Here is a 16,454-nt window from a genome sequence, read left to right as displayed (position 1 = left end):
TCTTGATGACTCAAATAATCTGTCTTTTGTTATAATAGCGCTACAAAAAAGTCTAGTTACTGTCAGTTGTTCTGTGCTCTAGTCACTATTGATTATGGATTATGATAGAATTGCATGTGCTGATATAAAAAAATTGTAATAAAAAAAGTAAGTTTTATGAAAATAGTCCTGTTTTATATCCGCAGTATAGAAAGCCGTGCTAGACTAATTCTGGTGAGGGTAGAGTGAACAAATGAAATTGGTATATTTATAATGCAACTTTGTCTTACGTCCTAGAGGATGCTGGGGACTCCGTAAGGACCATGGGGTATAGACGGGCTCCGCAGGAGACATGGGCACTATAAAGAACTTTAGAATGGGTGCGCATTGGCTCCTCCCTCTATGCCCCTCCTCCAGACCTCAGTTAGAGTAACTGTGCCCAGAGGAGACAGGGTGCATTACAGGGGAGCTCTCCTGAGTTTCTCTGTAAAAAAGAATTTTGTTAGGTTTTTTATTTTCAGGGAGCACTGCTGGCAACAGGCTCCCTGCATCGTGGGACTGAGGAGAGAGAAGCAGACCTAATTAAATGATAGACTCTGCTACTTAGGCTACTGGACACCATTAGCTCCAGAGGGAGTCGGAACGCAGGTCTCACCCTCGCCGTTCGTCCCGGAGCCGCGCCGCCGTCCTCCTCCCAGTGCCGGAAGATAGAAGCCGAGTGAGTATAAGCAGAAAGAAGACTTCAAAGGCGGCAGAAGACTTCAGATCTTCTATCAGGTAGCGTGCAGCGGTAACGCTGCGCGCCATTGCTCCCACACACTACACACACTGCAGGCACTGATGGGCGCAGGGGGGCGCCCTGGGCAGCAATATACCTCTAGGACTGGCTCATATGAATATATAGGTTGCGGAGGCAGTATATTTTATAATCCCCCGCCAGTATAAATACATTTGAGCGGGACCGAAGCCCGCCACTGAGGGAGCGGAGCTTGATCTCACAGCACTAACCAGCGCCATTTTCTCCACAGCACACTGCAGAAGCTGGCTCCCCGGACTCTCCCCTGCTGAACACGGTGACAGAGGGCAAAAAAGAGGGGGTGGGGGGGTAGGTCTCTTGTAAGGCGCAGTGAGTGTATAGATTTATCTATATGATTATATAAAAGCGCTGTTTATCTGGGAATTTTGTTTCTAGTGTTATTGGCGCTGGGTGTGTACTGGCATTCTCTCTCTCTCTCTCTCTCTCTCTCTCTCTCTCTCTCTCTCTCTCTCTCTCTCTCTCTCTCTCTCTCTCTCTCTCTCTCTCTCTCTCTCTCTCTCTCTCTCTCTCTCTCTCTCTCTCCAAAGGGCCTTATTGGGGGATCTCTCTCTCTCTATCTATATCTTTATCTATATCTATAATCCCTGTGTGTGGGGGTGTCGGTACACGTGTGTCGGCATGTCTGAGGCGGAAGGCTCTTCTAGAGAGGAGGTGGAGCAGATGATTGTGGTGTCTCCGTCGGCAACGCCGACACCTGATTGGTTGGACATGTGGAATGTTTTAAATGCAAATGCGACCTTGTTACATAAGAGATTGGACAAAGCAGAGTCCAGGGATAATACAGGGAGTCAATCAATGGCTTTGGCGGTGTCACAGGGCCCTTCAGGGTCTCAAAAACGTCCCCTATCCCAAATAGCAGACACTGATACCGACACGGATTCTGACTCCAGTGTCTACTACGATGATGCAAGGCTACACCCAAGGGTGGCCAAAAGTATTCATTATATGATTATTGCAATAAAAGATGTTTTGCATATCACAGATGACCCCTCTGTCCCTGACACGAGGGTACACATGTTTAAGGAAAAGAAACCTGAGGTAACATTTCCCTCATCTCATGAGCTGAACGCGTTATTTGAAAAAGCTTGGGAAACTCCAGACAAAAAATTGCAGATTCCCAAAAGAATTCTTATGGCATATCCTTTCCCTGCACAGGACAGGGTACGGTAGGAATCCTCGCCCAGGGTGGACAAGGCTTTGACGCGCTTATCCAAGAAGGTGGCGCTACCGTCCCCAGACACAGCAGCTCTCAAAGATCCTGCTGATCGCAGACAGGAAACGACTTTAAAATCAATTTATACACATACTGGTGCTTTACTCAGACCGGCTATAGCATCGGCTTGGGTCTGTAGCGCAGTGGCAGCTTGGACAGATACCTTGTCAGCTGATATTGATACCCTAGATAGGGATACCATTTTGTTGACCTTAGGTCACATCAAAGACGCAGTCTTATATATGAGAGACGCTCAGTGAGACGTCGGACTACTAGGTTCAAGGGCCAACGCGATGGCGGTCTCGGCTAGGCGCGCACTGTGGACCCGCCAATGGACGGGTGATGCCGACTCAAAGAAGAATATGGAAGTTTTACCTTACAAAGGTGAGGTTTTATTTGGGGAAGGTCTCGCGGACCTAGTTTTCCACAGCTACCGCGGGTAAATCTACTTTTTTGCCTTATGTTCCCCCACAGCAAAAGAAAACTCCACAGTATCAGATGCAGTCCTTTCGGTCGCATAAGTCCAGAAGAGGTCGGGACTCTTCCTTCCTCACCAGAGGTAAGGGTAGAGGGAAAAGAATGCCTGCTACGGCCAGTTCCCAGGAACAGAAGTCCTCCCCGGCTTCTACTAAATCCACCGCATGACGCTGGGGCTCCACTGAGGGAGGCCGCACCGGTGGGGGCACGTCTTCGACTCTTCAGCCACGTCTGGGTTCAGTCGGACGTGGATCCTTGGGTGATGGAAATTGTATCCCAGGGCTACAAGCTGGAATTAGAAGGCGTGCCTCCTCGTCGATTCTTCAAATCGGCTTTACCAGCTTCTCCCCCAGAGAGGGAGATAATTTTAGCTGCAATTCAAAAGCTGTGTCAACAGCAAGTGATTATCAAGGTTCCCCTAACACAACAGGGGAAAGGGTACTATTCAACCCTATTTGTGGTCCTGAAACCGGATGGCTCGGTCAGACCCATTCTAAATCTAAAATCCCTGAACCTGTTCTTAAAAAGGTTCAAGTTCAAGATGGAATCGCTCAGGGCAGTCATCTCCAGCCTGGAAGGGGGGGATTTTATGGTGTCATTAGACATAAAGGATGCATACCTTCACGTCCCCATATATCCTCCTCATCAGGCATATCTGAGATTCGCTGTACAGGACTGTCATTACCAGTTTCAGATGTTGCCGTTTGGGCTTTCCACGGCCCGAGGGTGTTCACCAAGGTAATGGTGGAAATGATGGTGCTCCTACGCAGGCAAGGAGTCACAATTATCCCGTACTTGGACGATCTCCTGATAAAAGCGAGATCAAAGGAACAGTTGCAGAAAAGCGTGTCGCTGTCCCTGAGAGTGCTACAGCAACATGGATGGATTCCAAATCTACCAAAGTCGCAGTTGGTTCCAACGACTCGGCTGTCTTTCTTGGGCATGATTCTGGACACAGAACAAAAGTGTTTTTCTCCCGAGGGAAAAAGCCCAGGAACTCCAGAACATGGTAAGAAACCTGTTAAAACCGAAAAGAGTGTCGGTCCATCAATGCACTCTAGTACTGGGGAAAATGGTGGCGACCTACGAGGCCATCCCCTTCGGCAGGTTTCATGCGAGGACTTTTCAGTGGGACCTTCTGGACAAGTGGTCCGGGTCCCACCTTCAAATACATCAGAAAATAACTCTGTCCCCCAGGGCCAGAGTGTTTCCCCTGCGGTGGCTCTAGAGTGCTCACCTTCTAGAGGGTCGCAGGTTCGGCATTCAGGACTGGGTTCTGGTGACCACGGACGTGAGCCTCCGCGGATGGGGAGCAGTCACACAAGGAAGAAATTTTCAGGGACTGTCATCAAGCCAGGAGGCTTGTCTACACATCAACATACTGGAATTGAGGGCCATATACAACAACCTACGACAAGCGGAGAATCTTCTTTGCGACCTACCGGTTCTGTTTCAATCAGACAACGTCACAGCCGTGGCTCATGTAAACCGCCAAGGCGGGACAAGGAGCAGAGTGGCAATGGCGGAAGCCACCAGGGTTCTGCGCTGGGCAGAAAATCACGTAAGCGCTCTGTCAGCAGTATTCATTCCGGGAGTGGAAAACTGGGAAGCAGACTTCCTCAGCAGACATGGGGGTATATTTCCAAAGATTCGTGTTTTGTCCGTTTTGAAGGGTGTTTGAACTCGAATGGTATCGGGTGCATTTTACTGCAACTTTTTGAATCCTGATACGATCATTCACTAAGCTGCCGAGTTTTGCACAATCGTCTTTTCCGATGTCGATGTGATTTGTAATATCAGGCAGTGTTTTACGGGAGTGATGAGTAAAACACTGCCTGACAAAACACAAGGAATCCCGGCCGGATCTGTGAGATCCGTGCAGGGCTTAATTGTGTACCTTTAAAAAGTTGATTAAAGTCTAAAAAAAATCTGAAAAAAATTGCGTGGGGTCCCCCCTCCTAAGCACAACCAGCCTCGGGCTCTTTGAGCCGGTCCTGGTTGAAAAAATATGGGGGAAAAAATGACAGGGGTTCCCCCATATTTAATCAACCAGCACCGGGCTCTGCGCCTGGTCCTGGTTCCAAAAATACGGGGGACAAAAAACGTAGGGGTCCCCCGTATTTTTGAAACCAGCACCGGGCTCCACTAGCCAGGTACATAATGCCACAGCCGGGGGACACTTTTATACTGGGCCCTGGCATTACATACCCAACTAGTCATCCCTGGCCGGGGTACCCTGGAGGAGTGGGAACCCCTTAAATCAAGGGGTCCCCCCCCTCCAGCCACCCAAGGGCCAGGGGTGAAGCCCGAGGCTGCCCCCCCCCATCCAAGGGCGGCAGATGGGGAGCTGATAGCCTTGTGAAAAAATGTGAATATTGTTTTTAGTAGCAGTACTACAAGTCCCAGCAAGCCTCCCCCGCAAGCTGGTACTTGGAGAACCACAAGTACCAGCATGCGGTGGAATACCGGGCCCGCTGGTACCAGTAGTAGTACTACTACTAAAAAAATACCCCCAAAAAAACAGCACACACACACACCGTGAAAGTATAAGTTTATTACATACATGCACACCTCCATACACACATACTTACCTATGTTCCCACGAGGCTCGGTCCTCTTCTCCATGTAGAATCCTTGGGGTACCTGTGAAAAAAATTATACTCACATAATCCAGTGTAGAATCCGACCTTTGAATAATCCACGTACTTGTCAAAAAAATAAAACGGAAACCCGACCACGCACTGAAAGGGGTCCCAAGTTTACACATGGGACCCCTTTCCCCGACTGCCAGGACCCCCCCTGACTCCTGTCAAAGAGGGTCCCTTCAGCCAATCAGGGAGCGCCACGTCGTGGCACTCTCCTGATTGGCTGTGTGCTCCTGTAGTGTCTGTCAGGCAGCACACGGCACAGAAACAATGTAGCGCCTATGCGCTCCATTGTAGCCAATGGTGGGAACTTTGCGGTCAGCGGTGAGGTTACTTTCGGTCAACCGCTGACCGCAAGTAACTCACTGATCCGTGCATGGTTATCCAAACTCGATTGGAAAAAGCAGGTCTATTTTTTTCCTGCTTTTTTTTAACGAATCGAAAAAAAATAGACCCGCACTTGAGCATTCAGAGACTAACACCCAAATACGAATGAATAGTGAATACACGTATTGTATGAAATAACAGCCGCGTTTGACCGATGGTCTATTCATTCGTATTTCAGAACTTTGCCAATCAAACCATTACAAATAGACCAGACACTGCCGAGATTTCTGCTTAGTGAATTCCCGGACTTAGAAAAAAAAACACAAATCGGCAAAACTCTGATTTTTAGTAAATACTGGCCATGATCTCCATCCAGGAGAGTGGGGACTTCATCAAGAAGTTTTTGCAGAGATTACAAGTCTTTGGGGACTTCCTCAAAAAGACATGATGGCGTCACGCCTCAACAAAGAAGCTTCGGAGGTATTGTGCCAGGTCAAGGGACCCTCAGGCAGTAGCGGTGGACGCCCTCGTGACACCATGGGTGTTTCAGTCGGTCTATGTGTTCCCTCCTCTTCCTCTCATCTCAAAGGTACTGAGAATCCTAAAACGAAAAAAGTGCAGACAATACTCATTGTTCCAGATTGGCCTCGAAGGGCCTGGTATTCAGATCTTCAGGAGCTGCTCACAGAAGATCCATGGCCTCTTCCTCTCAGGGAGGACCTGTTGCAGCAGGGGCCCTGCGTGTTTCAAGACATACCGCGGTTACGTTTGACGGCATGGCGGTTGAACACCAAATCCTAGCTGGGAAGGGTATTCCGGAAGAAGTCATCCCTACTCTGATAAAGGCTAGGAAGGAGGTGACGGCGAAACATTATCACCGTATCTGGAGTAAGTATGTTTCTTGGTGTGAAGCCAAGAATGCTCCTACGGAAGACTTCCACTTGGGCCGGTTTCTCCACTTTCTACAGACTGGAGTGGATATGGGCCTAAAGTTAGGCTCCATTAAGGTACAGATTTCGTCCCTTTCTATTTTCTTCCAGAAAGAATTGGCTTCTCTCCCAGAAGTCCAGACTTATGTAAAGGGAGTGCTGCACATCCAGCCTCCTTTTTGTGCCCCCAGTGGCACCATGGAACCTTAACGTGGTGTTACAGTTCCTAAAATCTCACTGGTTTGAGCCTCTTCAAACTGTTGAGTTAAAATTTCTCACTTGGAAGGTGGTCATGTTGTTGGCCTTGGCATCTGAAAGGCGGGTGTCCGACTTGGCGGCCTTGTCTCATAAGAACCCCTATCTCATTTTCCATGTGGATAGAGCAGAGTTGAGGACTCGTCCTTAATTTTTGCCTAAGGTGGTATCTTTTCATATGAACCAAGCTATTGTGGTGCCTGTGGCTAAGGGGGACTTGGAGGATTCCAAATCCCTTGATGTAGTCAGGACCTTAAAAATTTACGTAGCCAGGACGGCTCGTATTAGGAAAACAGAAGCTCTGTTTGTCCTATATGGAGCCAACAAGGTTGGCGCTCCTGCTTCTAAGCAGACTATTGCTCGCTGGATCTGTAACACGATTCAGCAGGCTCATTCTACGGCTGGATTACCGGTACCAAATTCGGTAAAGGCCCATTCCACTAGGAAGGTGGGCTCATCTTGGGCGGCTGCCCGAGGCGTCTCGGCTTTACAGCTTTGCCGAGCGGCTACTTGGTCGGGTTCAAACACTTTTGCTAAATTCTATAAGTTTTATACCCTGGCTGATGAGGACCTCATCAGAATCCGCTTTATTGGCCAGGTATACTTGCGTATACTAGGAATTTGTCTTCGGTTTGCTATACAACAGCCAAGTAGGTAACAGATAAGCAGGTGGGGGGGTAAGCAAAGTCACACAGATAGGTATACGGTAGGAACACAAGTGAGTTACATGTACGTCTAGTCAGTCAATGTTCAGGAGTTCAGCAGGCGGACCGCTTGGGGAAAAACTTTTGAGGCTTCTGGTGGATCTGGCGGGGACAGCCCTGTAACGCCTGCCTGAAGGAAGCAAGTTAAACATGCTGTGGCCGGGGTGTAGCTGGTCTTTTACTATCTTCATTGCCCGCTTTTTAGCTCTGGACAAGTACAGGTCCTGGACTGAGGGAAGGTCGGCCCAGATCTTCTCTGCGCTTCTGACCACCTTTTGGAGCCTGCATCTGTCTCTCGCGCTGGCGGAGCTGTACCATACGAGTATCGAGGAGCACAGTACCGACTCCACAATCGCGGAGTAGAAGAGGAGCAGAAGCTTCTGTGGGATGTTGAACTTCCTTAGTTGCCTGAGGAAGAACCACCTCTGCTGCGCTTTACCAACAGTGGCGTCAGCGTTGGACCCCCATTTAAGGTCCCGGGAGATTGTGGTCCCTAGAAATTTTTTGCTCATGTTTGCTCAATCGGTGCTGCAGAGTCATCCGCACTCTCCCGCCCGGTTTGGAGCTTTGATATAATCCCCATGGTCCTTACGGAGTCCCCAGCATCCTCTAGGACGTAAGAGAAAAATAAGATTTTAAACCTACTGGTAAATCTTTTTCTCCTAGAGGATGCTGGGCGCCCGTCCCAGTGCGGACATATTTCTGCATGACTTGTATATAGTTGTTGCTTACATAAGGGTTATGTTACAGTTAAGATCAGTCGTTGGCTGATACTGTTTTGTTCATACTGTTAACTGGTTGCGTATATTCCAGGTTATATAGTGTGGGCTGGTATGAATCTTGCCCTTAGATTAACAAAAATCCTTTCCTCGTACTGTCCGTCTCCTCTGGGCACAGTTACTCTAACTGAGGTCTGGAGGAGGGGCATAGAGGGAGGAGCCAGTGCACACCCATTCTAAAGTTCTTTATAGTGCCCATGTCTCCTGCGGAGCCCGTCTATACCCCATGGTCCTTACGGAGTCCTCAGCATCCTCTACGGACTAGAAGAAAAAGATTTACTGGTATGTTTAAAATCTTATTATTGTTACCAGAATGGACCAGGTAAATGGTATGGTGCAATAAGCAGGTAATGGCTCAATGAGGTCGATTCAATTCACCGACTGTTGAATAGCGCCGGTAATTAGCTCCCGGCGCTATTCAATACAGCGCCAAGTGACACTCAATTGTCGAGAATTCTTCTCTCACCCCCGGGGAATGAGGGAAGAAATCCGACTAAAGTGCTGCCACGCGGCTGATTCTGTCGGGAATCATCATCGCGGCGGCGAGTTAAGTCGGAGAATGCCCGTTCTCCCAACAAATCAACCTGTGAAGTCCGCGAGAACGGGCATTCGCTGACTTAACTTGAGCTGAATTAAATAGCGCCGGGAGCTAATTCCTGGCGCTATTCAACTGTCTGTGAATTGAATCGATCCCAATGGGTCGACATGGGGAAAAGGATTTCGACCTAATGCTTGTTGACCTGTTGACTTTAGTACCATCAACGTGTCAGATAAGAAACATGATGCATGTCAGGCAGTCCTAACTGCTAAAAGGGCCAGGCATTGTTTAATCTCAATGTTTAAAATAATGCATGCAATAAATGAAAGTGATCATTATCTATAGTAACCTGCCAGCAGGTATGTAAAGTGTTAAAAGCTTTAAAAAAAAAAGTAAAGTCAGAAAGGACCCGCCACTATCTGTACAAATGATGGGCAGCAGGTGGCCCTAGGGCTGCAGGTGGACGTCTGAGTCTCCACCTGCCGCCCTAGGGCTGCCTGCAGTATGGCTAATGGGTCTTCCCACCTCCGATAATAAGCATATGGCTTTAGTAACATGGGGGCAGATGTATTAAAGCTGGATAAGTGGAAGGTGATAACGCACCAGCCAATCGGCTCCTAACTGTAATTTATCAAACCTGTAACGATTGGTTGGTGCCCCCCCCCCCCGTACCCACCACACACACATATTGTTATGGCTAGGTCAATAGTGCTGTAAAACTATCCCATTGTGTAACTTAGGGGACTATTCATGAAACGATGAAAAGAGTAGAAAAATGATCCTGTGGAGAAGTTGGCCATGGCAACCAATCAGCTTCTCCGTACAATTGTATAGTATGCAAATTTTAAATGTTACTTTAATGCTGATTGGTTGCCATGGGTAACTTCTCCTGGTTCACTTCTCCACACTTTTCACTGCTTCATGACTATACCCCATAGTAACTGATCTCACCAAGGCGTGATGTGTACAGTGATACAGTAATATTGCCAGTGAAGAACTCTGTTCATGGTTTATCTCGCGCCTCTTTCCCATTTCCAGACTTGTTGCCTCCGGGGGTGTGCAACCTCCTGAATTCTTCCACCATCTATGCCAACAATGAGGTGTGTCTGGGAGACATAGAAATCTACGGCTTTGACTATGACTATACTCTGGCACAATATTCCAGTGCCCTCCACTCCATGATCTTCAACACTGCCAGGGATTTCCTGGTGCAGCAATACAAAGTAAGTCCAGTTGGGTAGGTAGAGGTTTGAAAACCATAATCCAATAACAAATGGGCAGGCTATGGGCCTAATTCAGACCTGATTGCAGCAGCAAAATTGTTCTCTGATCAAAACCATGTTCACTGCAGGGCGTGCAGAGAGAGTTAAGGGGGGTACTGGCGGGAGAGATGTGTGCTGAGCGATCTTAATACAGACCGCTCAGCACACATCTCTCCCCCCACTCAGCACAGCGTGATGTGCTGAGTGAGGGGACGGACGTACGGATGGAGGGCTGCTCACACAATGGTGAAGTGAGTGACCTGCTAGATTGAGTCTGCATGCAGGCTCAATCTAGCACCGGCGAGGGCCATGCATCGCGATCACTGGGGGGCATGCACACGGCAGATCCATGCTTAAAATCTAAGCAATCTAGTCAGATTGCTTAGATTTTAAACACTGATCTCTCCGTGTGTACCCCCCTTTAGATTTGGGTGGGTTATATTGTTTCTGTGCAGGGTAAATACTGGCTGCTTTATTCTTACACTGCAATATAGATTGCAGTTTGAACACATCCCACCCAAATCTAACTCTCTCTGCACATGTTATATCTGCCCCACCTGCAGTGCACATGGTTTTGCCTGATAGAGAAACATTTTGCTGCTGCGATCAGGTCTGAGTTAGGCCCTATGTCCGCTATGAGTTATTACACGGCTAAACTTCTAAATAAAATTGCATTCTCTGCAAGCCTTTGCTCCAGTTGTGACTATTATTTAATTGCATTTTTTTATTATTACACTCTTTCTAAAGGCCAGTACTCACGGCCCGATTTGGGGAGAGATGTCTGCTGAGCGAACCGCTCAGCACACACCTCTCCCACCACTCAGCACAGCACGATGTATGCTGAGCGTACGGGGGGGGGTGGGGCGCTCATTTCACCCAGCGGGTGAAATGAGCGACCTGCTAGATTGGCTTGCACGGCAGGCCAATCCAGCACCAGCGATAGCGATGCGTGGGGCTGCGCATCGCTATCGCTGTGGGGGGTACACACGGAGCGATAATGCTCAAATTATAAGCAGTCTAGTCAGATTGCTTAGATTTTAAGCAGCGATCGCTCCGTGAGTGGGTACACACCGAGAGATCCGTGCTTAAATTCTAAGCAATATGACTAGATTACTTAGCAGTTGACCATGAATCTCTCCGTGTGTATGCCCCACGCGTCACTATCGCCGGTGCTAGATTGGCCTACATGCAGGCACAATCTAGCAGGTCGCTCATTTCCCCGCTGGGTGAAATGAGCGGCCCCCCACGCTCGGCACACATCGCGCGGTGTGCTGAGTGTTGTTGCTAGATCGCTCAGCACACATCTTTCCCTGTGTGCACGGGGCTTAATTACGAACCCTGTCTGCTTTCTTTTTGTCAAATTCATAAGGGTTTGCGCAATTTACTATTGGCCCTTGTGTGCCTCTTCAGCACACTTATGTTGTAATGCTGTTTCTGCTGTCAGTTGGTCTTTTCAAAAATCAATGTGGTCTCAAGGGTCACTCCTAAATAAATAGACTTTGCGGTTGCGAGTGTGTTGCGTAACTTTCACAAGCCCATCACTCAGATAAGAAAGCCGCCTTCCGGTTTTTTTGAAGACCAGGAAAAGCAACTATCTCATATTTACCTATACCTCACAAAGCTGGTCTATTTCCGAGTTGAGTAATATGAATGAAATATCTGGGGTGTTCTATGTGACTGCCCAGCTGCCTTTGCAGGAGGTTATGCTAGTAATTCTCTAACGGCACAGACGCAGAGTGACTGACAGCCTGGCAGACGTGCTGTGCAGAAATGCACTGTGTAGATTGGCCGATTCATACGTGGGGGCAAGACTAGTAATGTCTGGGTCTCAAATGGTTTTTAGGCTTAGCTTTTTGACCCATTTCACATCTTTAGGACCATTCCCTTTAGTACATGGTCCTAAAGATGTGGGCGGAGCTTCTGATAGGGGAAGCAATATTTTTATAAAGTTGGAGTGAAAAGTCAAATTTTACCTTCACGACTTATTTCATATATATATATATATATAAAAATCTTTTTTTTTCTTTAGTGCTTTTTTATACTTGCTGAATTTTTATCTAAATTTAAAATTCCGGGAGAACAAGGGAGGGCTGTCATTTAGGCAGCCGCAGGGTACTGGGATCACATCATCGTGTCCCTTGTCCAGCGCTATATATTATCATGAATTGCGGCATTGTACCGCAGAGGGCAATGCCACAATGACAGGAAGTGGGCGGTCTCCCAGCAGCTGTCTATTGTCCAGAGGGGGCGGGAGATCTTCCCAAAATTCTGGAGACTCCCTGACATTCTAGGAGAGTAGGCAAGTATGCTTTAACATGCTGAACAGTTAATGTTATGCTTTGAAAGAACAATGGTACACATGATTTGGCTGTCCTTTTTTACATATGTAACTTTTTGTTCTCTTCTCTGTCCTACCCCCTCCCCTTTTGTTCTTAGTACCCAGCGGGAATCCTGGACTACGAGTATCTGCCAAACTTTGCAGTAAGAGGGCTGCACTACGACATCAATAAGGTAATTGCAGGGCTTTGAATACAAGAGAATAGCCCAAAGCAATGTTTATGCATTCGCTATATTTAGCCTTTTGTATCTCTATTTAATAATTGTGCATACAATATGCCAATACTGCGCTTCTCAAGATAACAGCTATACGTTAATCTGTTTTAGCACTGGGCATTTGTGGCCAGTAATTAATAACAGGATACCATGGTCATTTTAATTAGCCTTCACTATAACCGCTCGTGTTGCGGAGGCTAAATTATATCTCCGTCGTATTAATGTAATATCTTGATTATAGTGTTAATGCTCCGCTTACTGGTTTCAGCACCCTCACCGACTGTAGGTAACAGTAAAAGCCGACTGTCAATTAGACTGCAGGCTGTCGCTGGGACCACACTGTATTTAAAGCCACTCTAAATGAAGATTCTTGCAGTTTATAGCCTTGAACTAATGACCTCACCTGTTTGGTGTCAATTCTGTAATTCTTAATGGGTGCTATTTCGTGTTATAATGTTTTATGCGGCCTCTGGTTTGTGACTCGCTGACTCGTACGGTCTGTTTTCCTTCTGTAGGGCCTGTTAATGAAGATAGATGCATACCACTACATTCAGATGGGTACCGTATACAGGTATAATAGTTTTTATTATGATAATTGTTGGAATGGTGATATTGTGCAGCTCAGTACATTGAGGGGGTCATGATGTAAATTAGATACAAGGATATGACGCAGGAGGTAAAGATGGAGGATAGTACCTGCTGAAGTACTGCCGGTAAACCTGGGTGATAGCCATGTGTTCTGGTAATATCTCTTCTATAGAATACAACACTGTGCACAACCATTTAAATCATTTCACTTGACACTGGTGGTCATTCCAAGTTGATTGCTAGCTGCATTCGTTCGCTGTGCAGCGATGAGGCAAAAAAACGGCACTTTTGCGCATGCGTGACGTACGATTACAACGAAATATGTAGTTTCACACAGGGTCTAGCGAAGCTTTTCAATCGCACTGGCTGCCGCAGAGTGATTGACAGGAAGTGGGCGTTTCTGGGTGTCAACTGACTGTTTTCAGGGAGTGTTCGAAAAAACGCAGGCGTGCCAAGAAAAACGCAGGCGTGGCTGGGCGAACGCAGGGCGTGTTTGTGACGTCAAAACAGGAACTGAACAGCCTGAAGTGATCGCAAGCGCTGAGTAGGTTTTGAGCTACTCTAAAACTGCACAAAAAAACTTTGTAGCCGCTCTGCAATCCTTTCGTTCGCACTTCTGCTAAGCTAACATACACTCCCAGTGGGAGGCGGCATAGCGTTTGCACGGCTGCTAAAAACAGCTAGCGAGCGAACAACTCTGAATGATCACCACTATACGCAGCTCATATATTAGTAGAACTGGACACATTGGGCTTGATTCAGTGGGTAGCGATTGTGTCTTTATCTGCAGCTGCGTCTGCATACTTATGCAAATGATGTTGCAAGCGAATTTTCTTTTTTTTTTCCACCCACTGCCGGCGTTGCTATTCCGTCGTGGCGTGTTTCAAGCACAACATCGGAGATTGCACCTACCCTCTGGCAGGTGCAACTTCGCCATCTGAATATGAGCGCCAGTGTGACTACATCTTTGGACGCAGTCGCTGACCGCGACACACCCACGTCTAAGAGCAGTGACAGTCGCGACACACATTCTCATTACGACCGGATGCATGCGCATAATTAAACCATTGGTCGCTTACATGTGCCTCTGAATCGGACGATGGAAAGGAGTCCCTACTGTACTACTCCAGTGGCGTAATTCTTGTTAGAAAGGACGGTAGAGTAACCATTTTAGTACTGGAGGGTGCACACTGTGCATGTAGTCCATTATAAGTGTTTGTGCCAAGCAACCAGAGAAGAAACCCCACAGTAACAGACACATTGATCTGGACATCACATAGCGGAGCGCAGAGAATCCTGGCAATATGATGGCTGTTCTCCTGAAGGCTGTAATCTAACCTAACGCCTTCTCCAGGCCAATTAAAAATGGATTTCAAACAACCCAGCCAGACACGAGCTCCACTCCTTTTATTTTGGCCATAGTGAGGACGCTTCCACTTCCACTATCTTTGTATTGTATGTAACAGTCTGCGCACATAGTCCTCTTCCTTTAGTGTGGTGTGCCCAACCTTCTCATACAATGGCATTACTCTGATCTTCCCTCCCTCCCCATTCACTAGAGGCCTGAAACCAGTCCCAGATGATGAGGTGATGGAACTGTACCAAGGCACAAACCATATCCCGCTGCAGCAGCTCAGCGGTTTCTACGGCAAGGTAAGGCCATACCGCATTTCTAATATGGAGGTGTTCAGTTTGCTTACAAGGCCCTACTATGACCTTCTCAATGGTTTAACTGAGCTGTTGATTTATTTATTTTCTCTGACGTCCTAGTGGATGCTGGGAACTCCGAAAGGACCATGGGGAATAGCGGCTCCGCAGGAGACTGGGCACAACTAAAGAAAGCTTTTAGGTCACCTGGTGTGCACTGGCTCCTCCCACTATGACCCTCCTCCAAGCCTCAGTTAGATTTTGTGCCCGGCCGAGGTTGGATGCACACTAGGGGCTCTCCTGAGCTTCTAGAAAGAAAGTATATAATTAGGTTTTTTATTTTACAGTGAGACCTGCTGGCAACAGGCTCACTGCAGCGAGGGACTAAGGGGAGAAGAAGCGAACCTACCTGCTTGCAGCTAGCTTGGGCTTCTTAGGCTACTGGACACCATTGGCTCCAGAGGGATCGACCGCAGGCCCAGTCCTTGGTGTTCGGTCCCGGAGCCGCGCCGCCGTCCCCCTTACAGAGCCAGAAGCAAGAAGAAGTCCAGAAAATCGGCGGCAGAAGACATCAGTCTTCACCAAGGTAGCGCACAGCACTGCAGTTGTGCGCCATTGCTCCTCATGCACACTTCACACTCCGGTCACTGAGGGTGCAGGGCGCTAGGGGGGGGCGCCCTGAGCAGCAATAAAAACACCTTGGCTGGCAAAAATACCACAATATATAGCCCTAGAGGCTATATATGTGATAATTACCCCTGCCAGAATCCATAAAAAAGCGGGAGAATAGTCCGCGAAAAAGGGGCGGAGCTATCTCCTTCAGCACACTGGCGCCATTTCTCCCTCACAGCTCCGCTGGAAGGAAGCTCCCTGGCTCTCCCCTGCAGTCTACACTACAGAAAAGGGTAAAAAAGAGAGGGGGGGCACAAAATTTAGGCGCAGTATATATAACAGCAGCTATAGGGGACATAATTCAGTTAGTCCCTGCATTATATAGCGCTCTGGTGTGTGCTGGCATACTCTCACTCTGTCTCCCCAAAGGGCTTTGGTGGGTCCTGTCCTCTGTTAAAGCATTCCCTGTGTGTGTGTGTGGTGTGTCGGTACGGCTGTGTCGACATGTTTGATGAGGATAATGATGTGGAGGCGGAGCAGATGCCTATAGAAGGGATGTCACCCCCTGCGGGGCAGACACCTGAGTGGATGGACTTATGGAAGGAATTGCGTGCATGTGTCGATTCCTTACACAAAAAATTTGACGACATGCCAAATGCGGGACAGCCGGCTTCTCAGCTCGTGCCTGTCCAGGCGTCTCAAATACTATCGGGGGCTCTAAAACGCCCGCTACCTCAGATGGCAGACGCAGATGTCGACACGGATACTGACACCAGTGTCGACGACGATGAGTCTAGTCTAATGTCCTCTAAGGCCATTCGTTGCATGATTGAAGCAATGAAAGAGGTGTTACAAATTTCTGATATAAACCCAGGTACCACTAAAAAGGGTTTTATGTTTGGGGAGAAAAAACTACCCGTAGTTTTTCCCCCATCAGAAGAATTAAATGAAGTGTGTGAAGAAGCGTGGGCTTTCCCTGATAAAAGATTGGTAATCTCTAAGAAGTTACTAATGGCGTTCCCTTTCCCGCCAGAGGATAGGTCACGTTGGGAGACACCCCCTAGGGTGGATAAAGCGCTCACACGTTTGTCTAAAAAGGTGGCACTACCGTCTCCGGATACGGCCGCCC

At 47.9% G+C, this 16,454-nt stretch overlaps 1 protein-coding gene across 1 annotated transcript in view; it reads left to right on the top strand.

Annotated features, from left to right (window-relative positions):
* The window catches only part of LOC134948374 (5'-nucleotidase domain-containing protein 2-like), an 81,012-nt gene that overhangs the window by 5,229 nt on the left and 59,329 nt on the right, over positions 1 to 16,454 (top strand). The window contains exons 2-5 of the mRNA XM_063936307.1: positions 9,702 to 9,886; positions 12,362 to 12,436; positions 12,994 to 13,049; positions 14,626 to 14,719. Coding sequence (XP_063792377.1) covers positions 9,702 to 9,886; positions 12,362 to 12,436; positions 12,994 to 13,049; positions 14,626 to 14,719 — 410 coding nt within the window. The remainder of the gene's footprint in view (positions 1 to 9,701; positions 9,887 to 12,361; positions 12,437 to 12,993; positions 13,050 to 14,625; positions 14,720 to 16,454) is intronic.

This window comes from Pseudophryne corroboree, chromosome 8 (genome assembly GCF_028390025.1).
Source record: "Pseudophryne corroboree isolate aPseCor3 chromosome 8, aPseCor3.hap2, whole genome shotgun sequence".
NCBI classification, from domain to species: domain Eukaryota; kingdom Metazoa; phylum Chordata; class Amphibia; order Anura; family Myobatrachidae; genus Pseudophryne; species Pseudophryne corroboree.
This window is presented reverse-complemented; position numbering and strand designations above follow the sequence as displayed.